The following is a 15,502-nucleotide window of genomic DNA, read 5'->3' on the forward strand; positions in this document are numbered from 1 at the left end:
TGCAGGATAGCCCCAAGGCTAGGCTCTAGACCAGGGGTGGGCAAAATATGGTTCGCTGCCAGCTTGGGCCCTGTGCCGGCTCCAGGGTCACCTTCTTGCCACCCTGGGCACCATTTGCTGCTGATGCACACCCAGAGCTGCGGTAAGGCTGCCACCGCCGCCTCTGGGCTGCCCAGTGCACAAGCTCTGGGCGGGCAGCAGCAGAAAATGCTGCCCCGCGCAGCAAGCGGGAGGGCCGCAGCGGCGCCGCCAGGGCGCAGCCCCGATAGACAAGCCCAGAGCCGGCGTGGGGCCAGGTTACAAGCTGTTGCTGAGCATGTGGGAAAAGTGGCCCCAGCCCCGCCCCCACCCCATGGCTGATGCTCCATGAAGCAGCCCCTTGCAGCCAATGTGGGGCTGCCTGTGCCTGCTTGGGACAGCCCTGCATGAGCTGCAAGTGGCTGAAGCAGGGAGTGTGGGCCATGGGGAGGACGAGGGCAATGGGCCGCTTTTCCCCACATTCTGTACCAGCCCCTTCCCTGCCAACAAACAGGGGGTCAGAGCTGTGCACCCTCCCTGTACCATGGGGCTGGGGGGGGGCACTGGGTGTAAGCAGGCATGGGAGCACAGGGCCAGCGCCAGCAGGGCCCAGAGTAGGGTGGCAGGGGTACAGGGTCCCAGCCAGCAGGGACTCTATGGAGCCAAGCCAGCTCCCCCTTTCCCTGCTGATGCAACCCAGCCTGGCTTCATAGACCCCTGTCAGCCTGAGCCCTGCTCTGGGCCCCATTGGTGCTGGCCCTGGGACATTGGTGTCAAGATGGTGACCAGGGAGCGGGGCACCTGTCAAGGGGTGGGGCTACCCATGCGGCCCTTGACAGTTTGCCAAAACTGGATAAGTGGCCCTCTGCCCAAAATAATTGCCTGCCCCTACTCTAGACTCTTGCAAGGGCAGTAGTAAAACTGTTACCTCTACAACAGGGCAGGTTCAGGACAGGCTGCTGGGGATGGGCTGCGCGCAGCTGGAGCTGGCCCTGGAAGCCAGAAGCTGTCTGCAGCTGGGCCTGGGTGCTGGCAGCCTGCAGCACCCTTCTGGCCTGGACATTGCAGGCCTGGCAGCTGCACAGCACTGTAGTGCCAGGCTGCAATGCCAGGGAGTTGGCAGGCTGGGGCAGCTGACCTGCAGCCTGCCCAGGGGGCCTGGAGTGCCCTCAGGTTCCCTGTGTGTGCGCCCCAGGGCTCAAAATACCTGCAGGCTTTTAAGAACTTGTGCAGGGGCTGCAATAGAGGCTCCCAGCCCAGTCCTGGGGCTAGCCTCAGTCCTGTCCTCTTGTGGCAGGGCTGATCTGGGAGCACAATTGCTCCTGAGTCATGTCTACACGTGTGTTACTGTGCAGTAACTATTTGTGAGTAAATTTGATACCTGCATGTGCAGATGTCAAATTTACTAACAGTTAGGGATTTTTACTGCACAGTAAGCATGCACACATATAGATGTGCATACTTACTGTGCAGTAAACTACACTACTGTGCAGTTAAGCATCTGATGTAGATGTGCCTGTCTAGCTGCTCAATTTCACCCTGCTCTTCCAGCAAAGGACCATCTGCTTCCCTACTTAAGATACACACCTCAATTTTGGAGGGCTGATATTGGTGGGAAAGGTGCATGTGGTATGCAAGTAAATACAATATTTCATTTTGGAGGAACTGAATTACAATTTTTCACCTTGCTGAATGCAGGTAAGGAAGGAGGAAAATAAAAGTGACAAAAGGCTACCTGGTGACCTGCCAGAGCATTGGGGCTCTCTGCCTTTTTACCTGCTCCACAACCCACCAACTGCAAAGGGGAGATCAGAGGCCAATCTCATCCCTTCCAATTCATCTGGCATTATCCATGTGCCACAAAGATAATGTTTTCAGTTGAAACAGCAGTGTAGGAACATGGCTAGGTGCCCTGGGCAAAGCAGAGGCAGCAACTTTTGGTTAACAATAGCAACCACATGGCTGCCAGTGTCAATGGCTTCTTTTTTGCCCTCCCCACCAAGTTAGCACCCAGGCAAGCTACCCCTTTTGCCCTACCCTTCTTTAGTTACACCACTGAGATAAACCTGCTTTCAGGTTTTTGTACTGGAGATTTTTTATATGTCGTCCCCCCCCCCCCAATTGACTTCTTATAATGAGCTTGTAATAAAAAAAATGGGATAGGATTGAAACTTTCCATTTTAGTAACATTTTCTGATTTTTAACCAGAGTTACCTTCATAATAATTACCAATGTTTTTATTTAGTGAACAGAGCACCTTTACAGAAAAAGGTCATTTTGATAAATCAATGTTATTAATCTTTTAGAAAATATGTGACATTTGATTAAAATAATCAGAAAATGTTGTGAAAAAATGAAAGCAAGGTCATTTCAAGGCCTGCTAAACAAAAACAAGGTACACTTTTCAATTCTTCTTACAGTTTTGTTTCCATGTTTTTCATACAACCCCCATTTGGGATATCACGGCTACTGTATAGTATGATCAGTTCCTGGATTACTTTCAACAAACTTTGTTGAACATATCCCTGATATCAATTAGATCTGATAAAATAATGAAAATGAAATATTTATAAGCAATTTAAAATACCTGCCAAAATTGCTAACCAATATGCTTCACAGTAATGTAGTCAAATTACTCTCATACAATTTACAATTGGATTGCTAGACAAACATAGTAAAAATAAAAGCTGCACTTATTTTCTTGTACGAGCATTTTTCTTTGTTAACATGCCATGACAGGTTTGATAATATACATTAGCTCAAACAAAATTATTGTTTTCATTTTCAGTAAAAATGAGAGAAATGCACCTAGAAACCTTGAAATAATTATTTGCCCTATACAGGATGCTTATTTCTGCTATATTTATTCAGCATTATGCATTTTAATGGTAAAGTGTTTATCTTTTGCACCCAGGGAAAACAGTTAAGGTAATAAGCCCAGTAGTTACATTCCATGTGACTCCATTTTTTAAGTGGACTCTGAAATATCCAATGGTAAGTGAAGCTGAGTGACCTGTCAAGGGAGGAACAGCAGAGCATTTGTAGAGCCCTTAGGACAGCGGAGTCCTCTGTCTATTAGCAGGGCTCCTAGGTGCTATATTTGGACAAATAACAACACTGAGGAAAACAAAGTCAATCTTCTAACAGAGAGATTTTGCTTGGGCTGGGGAGGGATGGATTTAAACATAAATGCTCAGCTATCCTGTGAATTACATTATTTCATGGAAGTTTTTGTTTTTTCAGTTCACTCCTTAGCCTTGCATACAAAAGTAAACAATCAAGCCCCATAACCCTAAAGGCCAAATATGGGTTCTACGTTCATACAGATTATCCCATTCAACTCAGTGGGATTATCTGAATTAGTAAAACTGGCAGAATTTCACTGTATTTCTGACTCATTTTCAAAATGCATTTTATGGTTTCTCCATGCTCTGTGTGAGGCTTATGGTGCAGAGTGGGAAGGATGCTTTGAAAAGTAAATTGTAAAAAAGGTAGAGAGTGCTAAGTCATTATAAGACTATACTCCATCATGTTAATTAATATTTGAGATTTGATTAGTTGAGTGTCATTTTGATTTAACAAAGCTTAATTAGTTTTAACATCTATAACAAAAGAGGAGCACTTCCTTAAATGAGGTTTTCGAAGGATTTGCTCTTCACTTTTCCATGTATCATTTTACATACATCAGCTATTGTGGATTTGCTGGGTCTAGTAAAGTAATACACTATTCTGTAAATATTATATTCCTGGTACACATGATTTTCAAGTGACTGCGCCCCAAATCATTTCAAGGATATTTGGGATAATATAGGCTTGCCACTAAACTCCTGAAAATTATCACTGAAATAATATTCAAGCATTTTAGGACTGGATTTTTCTGAAGCTCTAAAAATTATGAAGTGAATGACTCTCTAAGCATCTGGAGGTGCTTCTACACTTTTATACAGGAAATATGAATATCTTTTAATCCATGTGCTTAAAAGGATTATGTTTTATGTTTTAGATGTATTATTTATAGAAATTATTTCAGAAAGATATGCAGCAGAATTATACAACTCATAAATGATAAATTCTTAGATTGTAATGCCAAAACTTTTGGGGCCAAACCTATAAATTTGGATTTCTAAATTGCAGTCAAAAAATGAAACATGTTCAGTTTTCAGATATGCCCTGAAAGATGCTATCACATATTCATTCTTATATTCATGTTCTGTTATATATGAATGGATGTTAATATTAAAAATTGGCATTTCCCAGCTGTTGGACTGCTGTGGTATCTCAAGTACCATAGCATGGTAATTTGTTCTAGCTGTTGCTTTTATAATGACACCCACTGAACATAGCATCCAAGTTTGAAAGGATGTAGGATCTAAAGGCAACTACAAATACTATCAACAGTCAGCCAATGCACATGGTGGATATAATGATTTCTAGGTTCAATAAAGACAGTCAGGCATGAGGAAAACTAACAACAGTTTTTATTGTGGAGTAGTAGGCAAGCTTCTGTAGGCCTTTTGTTTTTCTGTAACTCCCTACCTACTCCCTAACTCAGGGACCATCCCCTAATTCCCAACTCTTCTCAATTAGGTAGTGTGTCTAACTTGCAACTTTTATCACTACAGTAGATACTGCTATTATATTTGACTGTCAGTGAGTGTACAACTTGTGACAAAAAATAAGCTTTTAGGAGCGGTTTGAAAGAGATAAATGGTATTTGGCAAAAAAAACCCCAAAACCAAAAAAAACAACAAAAAAAAACTTGGAAAGCTGTTTTGGCAAGAGGGGGTATACAAGAAGATACCCAATGAAAAATTTAGAAAGGAAAAATGGATAAAAGTATTTGCTCCCCATTCCACAGTTGTTGGCAACAACAACTTGGCATCCATAGATCTCATAGTACTTTGCATGCTATAATTCATTACACCTCCTAACATATCTGTGAATAGGTAAGATTAAGCATGCCCTTTTTTATAGTAAACAAAGAAAATGAGACCAGGATATTTAGAAGTGATCACTGGTGCCTTTGGGAGCTGAATGTGTGCTTTAGCTTCCTCAGCTTGGTAGTTAAATGTCAATTGAGACAATAGAAGTAGCCACTTTTGAAAAGTTTGGTAAAGACACTTAGCCAAATATCATACAGCCAAGCTTGGTGGTTCTGTGAACACATAAAAGGGACGGGACAATGTATTTCATTATAGATCCAATTTTCAATTTTAATATATTGTGCCTTGATGTTGCAGGATGGGAATTTCACCCATTTGCTACCTTCTAAAATACATTATCAGTAGTGAAATAATTTTGTATGGTTGAGGCACAAACACGTTTTTCTTTCTGAAAAATTATTATAAAAGGTGACTAATTCTATGATTTGAAAAATATATTTTCAAACCATCTTTCCATTAATGATTGTGATCATTCCATTTGGTGGTGGTTTTTTCTTTTCTTCAAGTCAAGTCAGTCCTAAAGCTGCTGCAACCATTGGGGCACCTTAGATGCTATAACGACCCTCCTCCATTCTGAGGTGAGTTGCTATGCATCATTGGTGATTCTTCCAGCAGAGTGACTTGGTGGTGCCCATCTCCTCTCCAGGTATGGATGGCCGTTGGCTCACAGGGAGCTCATCCACCCTTTGATAGGTCTTGTTTTCAGTCCTGCTAGGCAGAGGAGGATTTATTGTGGCCTGGGCTCCAGTGGGTGGGAGGGGGAGGAAGGACCCCTTCCCATTTTTGTGCTGCTGCTGCCAAGGGTCTATGGGGTGGGCCTCCATACCCTGCAGGCAGGGGCAGTGCTAGGGGCAATGGTGGGGGGGGGAGGCTATAGCCACGCCCAAATTTGCCTTAGCCCCCCCTGTAACCAGCAATCCCTGCCTGCCCCACTCAGCTGAGCCCTCAGAGGTGTGCGCTCCTGACAGGGGTGGTGCCAGCCTCTTTCTGGTGTGTGGGCTGGCCCAGGGCTGGACTCAGAGTGGACAGGAACAGAGCCAACTCAAGCAGTTGGAAACATTCTTCTTTGCATGCTTTTGGGTACATATACCCTTTGTCAGGCTGAGGAGGCAGCTGCGCCAAATTTGCTGATGGAAAATACATAAGAAAGACCAAACAACAGCTACAGAATGAACACACACTGGATATCTATCAAAAACAAGAATATCCACTTACCTGTGGGGGCACATTTCTCACAAGAAAACCACTCTCTCTCCAATCTCTCAGTTCTAATCCTCAAAGGGAATTTACAAAACACCTTTCACAGATGAGCCTGCAAACTTCACTTCATCAACCTACTGGATACAAAAAATCTTGGACTAAATATAGATATTGGATTTATGACACATTATAACCTGCCTAACATGTGACTCCCCAGGGACCTCCCCACTATTTACCAGCTACATTCATTACCCTTCCACCCCACTCCCAACCCGTATCTCACCCACTGACTCCCCAATTTACATCTTCAGTGATTGGCTTTCTTGCATGCATGCTAGCCTCTGGCTTCTTTACTACTCATTCCATCCAGGAAGAGCACACACTAACTGCAGATGCTTTCTCAGCCTGATGAAGGGTATTTTTACCTGAAAGCTTGCAAAGAATGTTTCCAACTATCTGAGTTGGTGTAATAAAAGATATCAGATTTACCCAAAAAACCTTGTCTGACATTGTTGTAGGTGTATTCCTTTGGACTGAGATGATCCTTTCTAGTTCTCTATGGTGTTAGGCATGAGGAAGTTAGTGATTTTATGGCACTTTTTGAAACAGCGAGCCTGTGTCAGGCACCCTGGTCTTACTACTTATTGTACCTGGATGAATCCAAACACCGTGTATACATAGATAGATTGTTTTTATCACAAAAACAAAAAATGGAATGATGTGATTCAAATGAAAATAAAAGTTTTGTTTGGCATTTTTAATATATAACAGGAAATGAACATTTATCCATCACTCCACAGGGATATGGGGCCCCAGAGCCCCAGAGGACTGTTTTCCTGTTTTAGGGGATTTGAAGTGCAACACTTATTTCCTATGATGCTTCCCTAACCACTGTCAGATGGGGTGCTCTGAATCTTCCCTGTTGCCTCTCTTCTTCTCTTCATGAATCACTCAAATGCTCATTAAGAGCAAGTGAAAGTGACTATAGTCTAGTGATTAAGGCACTCCCCTGAGAGGTAGGAGACCTTGACTTAAACCTATACTCTGATTCAGGAAGACAGTGGATCTGAACTAAAGCCTCCTGTCTTTTAGAAGAGTGCCTTAAGTATTAGTCTCTGGAGTCTAGACATTTCCAAAACATTTCTTTGTTGCAGTTGCAACTTCAGCTATCTCTATGGTCAACATAAGTTGAAATGTAAATGTCTAGGCCTATACATGAGCTATTAACTGAAACAACAGCAGCTTCATGTGGAGTGAAAATTCATAGCAATTGGCAGTAATTTGTAGTACCTGCTGTAACGTAATCCGTAACTGTCACCTTGTTTACCAGGGTATGATACAGTATATGAATATTGGGTTATGCCAGGGCTTGTTATATAGCTCTTCTTTAGTAGCTTTGCTATCCTTTTCCACAGAGGTTATCACTTCAGTTATTTGAGGTTTGTGCTATGCTCTGGAAATGTAAAGCCCTATCAAAGCAAGACATATTATTGTTATTAATTCCTAGGGAATATATTTTTCACACCTGTCCCTGCTCTGAGAGTTTTATTTCCTGGGATACCTTGGTCTGTTTCTTCAGCTAATTCCTTCTGAAGGACTTTACATTCCGCTTGAGTTTAAACTGTTTTTTTAATAATATAATCCAAGTTATGGACTAGTGTTTGAAGCTTCACAATCAGCAACCTAAATGATGGATGTCACCCTTGTAGAGCTTTACTGTAGAGGGTGTTTTTCCCCCTTTTTCTTTCATTCTGTCCTCTGTTCCTTAATGTCAGTGAAGAAAACTCTGCTTTCTCTAACATTAATCATATCTGACATGCAGTTGGCAAGTGTAGCCAATTAAAATCTATCTTGTACTGGTCTAGGTTAACCTCATCATATGTGTGAACTGTAAAAAAAGATATCTTTCATTCCCAATTTTAACACTTCAACAGCATGTTTTCTATTGATCCAATAATGTATCTGACGGATAGCAATATCACTGCTGATACTCAGTTAACAACGGATCATACAACCATAATTTTTCTTCACACAGGCACATGATGTGATCTAGCTAAACCAGAAGGTGGCCTCATCACCATTCCTTCAAAGTAGAGGGAGAATATAATTTCGGAAGAACAGTCCCATGCAGTAATTTGCAAAAATAGCCTAGGCTAACTGCTAACACAATAGCTCTCATTCCAGAGTCAACATACAACAACGCTATGAAGCTAGCTTCTCAGCAGAATCTATTATCCATACAGGCAGTATGTCTTTAACAGGGAAACCACCAATTTCCTGGTAGAAATTAGGAATGTACATCTATTATTCAGTTTCGCCCAGAGGAAACATGCCCCCCTATGGGAGAAAGATCCTCCAGGGTAACACCTGGAAGATCTCCCCTGCAAGAGAGTTTCCCTTACAAGAATGAATGCCTGTACATTTGACAACTCTGTGATCAGGAATTGAGCAGCAGCTTCCCCTGTGCCTTTCCCAGAGTGTGAGCCTTTGCCCCTTTGCTCCACTCCTGCAGACCAGGAGTGAAGTGAAGGTGCAGCCACATGCTGTTCCCTGCCTGCTCCCCAGAACAGAGGGAGGGAGCCGAGCAGCATGACAAGGCTCCCCGCATTTCCTCAGACTCTGATGACCCGGGTCTGGGGAAGGCGTGGGGAGTCTTTCCCAACCACTCCATTCTCCTGCTCAGGACTGTGAGGCTGCAAGCTGAATGCTTGTACTGTTCCCTCTCAGAAATTTCTCATAATTTGGCTCTGAATCATATAATCTATATAGTATTATATGAAAACCTAAAATGTTGAGCTTCTGCCATAACTTCCCAGAATGTCAGATATTTATTTAAAAAGTGGTGCTACTGCTACAGTATATTATATTTAGTATAAGTTATCAATTATCATAGGCAACTAGAGCTGGAAGGGATCTCACAAGGTCATCTAATCCAGTCCCTGGCTCAGGGTAGGGTCATTCTTGACTAAACCATTCTGGCCAAGGGTTTGTCTAATCTCTTCTTGAAAACTTCCAAGGATGGAAATTCCACAATTTCTCTAGGTAGTTTTTTCCCATGCTTGATTACTCTCATAGTCAGAAAGTTCTTCCTAGTCTCCAACCTATATTTCCCCTATTGCATCTTGAAACCATTGTCCATTGTTCTGTCCTCTAGAGCCTCAGAGAAAAGGCCCTCTCCATCCTCTTTATAATTCCCTTCAAGTTTTTGAAGACTGTTATCAAATCCCTCTTCAGTGTTTTTTTCTTCACACTAAATAACCCTAGTTCTTTTAGTCTTTCCTCATAAATCTTGCTTCCCAGAACCATAATCACATCTCCCCCGCCTGCTACTGGACTCTTTCTGAACTGTCCATATCTTTCTTGAAGTGTATGGCCCCAAACTGGACACAATACTCCAGATGAAGCCTTGCCAGATGAGGCTGAATACAGTGGAGGAATTGCCTCCATTGATTTTCAGGTGACACTTCTATTAATACAACCCAATATGCTGTTGGGTTGTTTTTGGCGGGGGGCTTGTTTTTTGTTTTGTTTTTTTGTAATATGATCACACTGTTGGCTCATATTCAGCTTATGGTCTACTGTAACCCCCAGGTCCTTCTCTGCAGTACTGCAGTGAAGCCACTCATTTCCCAGATTGTATCCAAGTATTCTGTCCCAAGTACAGAACTTTGCATTTGTCCTTTCTGAATCTCATCTGAGTTTTCAATAAAAAAAATCTAAGAAATGTCATTTTAAAAAGCATTTTATAGTCTGAAAAATTTCATTTATCCTTAGTTTTTAGAGTACTACAAACATGGCATGAATGGTAGAGTCTAATATAATATATAACATGGCAAATAATGTCATGTTATGGAAAGCTACTTTATTTTATTTTTAAAACCAATAAAAACTTATATTTACCACAAATTGAATGATCTAATCTTTTCTAGATCAAATTCTTCCCTTTTGTGCTTTAGTGAAACTGTTTGATACTTTAATAATAATGATAATAATAAAATAAGAGACACATGTAGGGCATGTCTACACACGCCTCTTACTGCGCATTTGGTACTGTGCAGTCATTTAGTACTTGCCTTAGCAAGTACTAAATGACTGCATAGTACCCACCATCACTGCGGTCCCAGTATCTCATGGTTATTTTTAGCGTAGTGGTGAGCTACAGTGTTGTAGCTTGTTGCTATAGCGATTGTAGCATCGGCATCACGGTTTGTGTCTGACACTACATCGCTGTAGCAATGAACTACATCACTGGAGCTCATTACTTCACTGACACAGCATCCCATGTAGACATGCCCATTGTATGCTAATTGCTAGTATCGTAGCTCTCCCCACCCCCTTTGTATTACCTGAAATAATTTTTCTACTGATTTTTTTCCTGGAATATTTTTTTATTATGGTATGACTTGACATAATAGCATGTGTTACATTATGCTTGGCTGTGACTGACATGCCATTAAATATTGCAGCAATTGTAGAAATACTTATTTTTTCCTCTCTAATTATTCTATTGAACACCCCAGTGCTATAATTATGAATGCACTAAAATCTGATTGTATTAGATCAGATTTGAACAAAGCACAGTCACTATAGCCCTGCTTTTTTACTGAATGGATTGAACTTATTCACCTTTGGTTCCCAGAATATGCTCTTTTTATTAACTCTAAGTGGAGTAGGCATCAGTCTACTTACCCAGCTTGCCACTTGACTTGGTAACAATGTACAAAATGCTTTAAGCTAAAGCATAATTTAGGCTGTTAAAATTAGGTTCCTTATCATTCCCAAGTACCCAGATCCCCACCTCTCTCTATTATATTAAGCCATTATATATAAACTGTGGATTGACCTAAAGTACAAAGACAAGGTATTTTTGCTACTCTTAGATGTAGGCTTCTTATACAAAAAATACTTGAGTTTTTATGATAACATTTATTCGTTTACTTATTTATTTACAATTACATTTGTGAGCTCCCTAGTCAGGGATCATAGAACTTGATAAAGTGAGGAGAGAGAAAATCATTATTTTAAGAGAGACCTTGATTTTTTATGCAAGTTCTTAGGAAAAGTGTACTGTTTGTGTGATCATGAATCAATTTCATAATCCTTCCCATTTTCATAAAATGGTTAATGATCACACTGAAAAGGCAAGTGCCCTTTCTGAGTGTTTTATCTTGACTCAGTAGATCAGCTTTAATGTATTAGCCCAGTGATATGATGAAACTATTAGGTCCACAGAATTTTTGGTCCAAGTTTGCAAATATACATGTACATATATAAAATGAACAACTGAGTGTACAAATAGTACATTTCCAAAATATGAGTCATGGATGTCTGGCTGACACCAAACTTAGCCAGTTTTAATATGGGCCCCATGTAACTCTAGTTTATTTAATGAAAAGCAGGAGTATTATTATAATTTTATAATTATTATAATTTGTTTGTAATATTATACAAGGCAAGTAGAGATGGAAGATCAATTGGCAAAATTCCAGTCTGGTTCAGATTTTGAGCATCACGAAGTAATGGTATGGTAAGATGTAAGTGTTTGTTTTGATCTTTCATAAAGATAGTGATATTTGGCTCTTGTTATGAGTTCAGATTCACATATGGTAGAGTACACCTCTGGCTTTGGTTCATTAGGAATTAATTAACAATCCAGAGATATTAAGGAAAGTTGATATTAACTGATCATGTAACTTGAGTGAGATCAGTGATGTATTTGGTATATGGTATTTGTTTAAATTGATAGTCTCCTGAAGTGCTACCTAGTTACAGAAACTAGGTAGAAAAAAGATCTCTTTATTCATTGTCTGTTTTCTTTTTCTTTTTCTACAGACTGTCAGAGACACAATGATCATGCACAATAACAGTACAATCTCCCCCTTGGTTTCAAATGTGAGCTCCTTCTGGAACAGAGATACCCAAGGACCAGGACCTGTTGATGATACAACATTATTCACTGGCAGCTATGACTTCACTCAAAAAAACGAGAGTTTCCCCTTCACCTCTGTAGAAGCAACCAATGCATCCCTTAATGAAACAGGCAAAGACCCTCTTGGCGGACATACTGTGTGGCAAGTAGTTTTGATTGCTTTTCTCACTGGTATCTTGGCACTGGTGACAATCATAGGAAACATTCTAGTGATTGCAGCATTTAAAGTTAACAAACAACTGAAAACAGTCAACAATTATTTCCTGCTCAGCCTTGCTTGTGCCGATTTGATCATTGGTGTTATTTCCATGAACCTTTCCACCACATATATCATCATGGGCCAATGGGCTTTGGGGAACTTGGCCTGCGATCTTTGGCTCTCCATTGACTATGTAGCCAGCAATGCCTCTGTCATGAATCTCCTTGTCATAAGTTTTGACAGGTATTTTTCCATCACTAGGCCACTTACATACAGAGCTAAACGAACAACAAAAAGGGCTGGAGTGATGATTGGCTTAGCATGGGTCATCTCATTCATTCTTTGGGCCCCTGCCATCTTGTTCTGGCAGTATTTTGTTGGGAAAAGGACTGTGCCTCCCAATGAATGTTTTATCCAGTTTTTAAGTGTACCTATCATCACTTTTGGCACCGCCATAGCTGCCTTTTATTTGCCGGTCACCATTATGAGTATTTTGTACTGGAGGATCTACAAGGAGACAGAGAAGCGCACCAAAGAGTTAGCAGGGCTACAAGCCTCTGGCACCGAAGCAGAGGCAGTGCAGTTTGTCCACCAAACCGGCAGTTCCAGAAGCTGCAGCAGCTATGAGCTGCAGCAGCAAAGCCTGAAGCACTCCAACAGAAGGAAATTCAGACGCTGCCACTTCTGGCTCACAGCAAAGAGCTGGAAACCCAGCGCAGATCCAGGGGATCAGGAGCACAGCAGTAGTGACAGCTGGAACAACAATGACGCTGCCGCCTCTCTTGAAAACTCTGCCTCCTCTGATGAAGAAGACATTGCCTCGGAGACGAGAGCCATTTATTCCATTGTGCTGAAGCTTCCTGGTCACAGTGCCATCCTCAACTCCACAAAGCTACCCTCCTCAGAAGATTTGCACGTGTCAGGGGATGAACTACAGAAGTCTGACACTGAATCAAAGGAGAGGAAACATAAAAAGCTGCATGCTCAGAAGAGTGTGGAGGATGAGGGGATTTTCCAGAAGAGTTTTTCTAAGCTTCCAGTTCAACCAGGGTCAGTAGCAGAAACAAACAAGACTGCTGATGGCATTTCATCTGTGGCTACGACACCTGCAGCCCTGCCTCTGTCGTTTAAGGAAGCCACTCTGGCAAAAAAGTTTGCCTTGAAGACCAGAAGTCAGATCACCAAGCGAAAACGAATGTCACTTATTAAAGAGAAGAAAGCAGCACAGACACTCAGTGCCATTTTGTTTGCCTTCATTATCACCTGGACCCCATATAATATCATGGTTCTGGTGAACACCTTTTGTGAGGACTGTATCCCAAAGACATTTTGGAACCTGGGGTATTGGCTTTGTTACATCAACAGCACAGTGAACCCTATGTGCTACGCACTGTGTAACAAAACTTTCAGAACCACCTTCAAGATGTTACTGCTGTGCCAGTGTGACAAACGGAAACGACGCAAACAGCAGTATCAGCAGAGGCAGTCAGTCATTTTTCATAAGCGGATCCCTCGGGAGGCTTCATAGAATAGTATTTTTTAACAAATGAAAAAATATAGATATATGTGTGTGTGTATATATATATATATCGACAGCAAAGGGAGAATGGATTTGGGAGGGAGGGCGGTTCCAGAGTGCTGATGAAAATGTTTGATCATCATGAAAAACATGAAAGCAGCTGCCAGCTTATGTTTCCTTTTAATAAATCCAGTTTAGTATGAAAATCAAATCTGAATTCAGCAAAAACAAATACACTTCAAGGTTTTTATTAAGGAAATGAAAGACTTAATAAAGTTTTCCTACAATGTTACAAGTTGTATAGCAATTATAAACTCATTACTGATCTGCCCAGGTTTTTGATTGTAATCAACTCTGGGATCTCAGGTAAGCACATCTAGCTAGACCAACTGTTTTCCAAGGAATCCAACAAGTTTCAAGTTAAGTCACATCTGGACACAGCAAGCTAAACATGAGTATGAAATTATTTAAAACACTGTATAGGTTGCAAAACTACTTCTTGTTGTCCTGGTTGAGCTTCCTTGTGTTCTCCTCTTTCGGTGTATTGTTAATTGTAGCCCTGAGTCTTAAACCTTATTCAGTACCTATTTTTGCAGCTCATGTTGTGTGTGTGTGTGTGTGTGTGTGTGCGCGCACGCGTGTGTGTTCACGTGTATGTATGTGTGTACACGTGAGAGAGAGTACACAATGTACACTCACAGTCACATAATATATATTTAGACACACACAGACATATACCAGGAAAGAAGTGATTTATCAGTGTAGGTCTTTACATGGCTCCCATCATTGTGGTATATGAGTGAAATAAATTATTTGGCAAATTATTCTCCAAGTGTAGATTTATTTCATTATTTTCTACTTGTCATTCTAATTTCTCTTTAAAACCCAGTGCAATTCACAGAGATTTGGAATGGAGCTGGCTGAACTGCACTGTGAGCTCAGTACAGAATTTTCCCATGTGCACATATCAACCTAAACTTTAATACAGAGATACAGCCTGATAAAACTACAGGTAGGTGTATACAGTGCTGCATCTGAGTCCAAGCACTCATACCTCACCAGAAGAATTGTAGGTAGCGAAGCCTAGCTACTAAACTCAAGGTAGAGAGCATGGGATTCAGGGATTCATAGTTTTCCCAGACTGAATGGCTGTATTTAAAGTGCAGGGACTTGTGATTTTCTCTATTTCATACAAACTTAGAGGGGGCCTTGCGCTTGTACAGACTGTTAGCATCACCTCCAGATGCAAGAGGTTTGTGTAGAAGAAATCTTGGACTGTTTTGAAACTGAAGGACATTGATTCAAACATGTTTTTTTTCACAATCTGTTTTAAACATTATCAAGATAAATGCATCCAATTATGTTCAACCCTGGGTTATTCCATGTAACAAAAAATAGTGGCAATCACCAACTTAAAACCTGGCACTTTCTGATAAAGAAAAATTTTAAAAGGGCTTTAATATTTATAGCTTAGACATGACCAGTGTTTCCTGGTATTTATGATGTGATCTACACCAAACAGTGTGTACTTTATAAAAGTCAGAGATCCCCTGAGGAAAGAACTGTACTTTTACATATTGTTCCAAATCTGATTTAGTTACATGTTGAAAGACAAATTTGTATTTTGTATTATCCTTTGAGCTGACCAAAACTTTTTTTTTTTTTTTTTGCTCGCAGTCTTATTTTGCTGAAAA

At 41.0% G+C, this 15,502-nt stretch overlaps 1 protein-coding gene across 3 annotated transcripts in view; it reads left to right on the forward strand.

Moving 5' to 3' along the window:
- CHRM3 (cholinergic receptor muscarinic 3) overlaps positions 1-14,733 on the forward strand; it is a 505,262-nt gene extending 490,529 nt beyond the window's left edge. For all 3 annotated transcript variants that reach the window (XM_025213771.1, XM_006016366.2, XM_006016365.2), the window contains one exon: positions 11,994-14,733. In XM_025213771.1, the coding sequence (XP_025069556.1) occupies positions 12,009-13,817 (1,809 nt within the window). In that variant the 5' untranslated portion in view covers positions 11,994-12,008 and the 3' untranslated portion in view covers positions 13,818-14,733. The remainder of the gene's footprint in view (positions 1-11,993) is intronic.
- Positions 14,734-15,502: the final 769 nt, after the last annotated feature.

This window comes from Alligator sinensis, unplaced genomic scaffold (assembly GCF_000455745.1).
Source record: "Alligator sinensis unplaced genomic scaffold, ASM45574v1 scaffold93_2, whole genome shotgun sequence".
Taxonomy (NCBI): domain Eukaryota; kingdom Metazoa; phylum Chordata; order Crocodylia; family Alligatoridae; genus Alligator; species Alligator sinensis.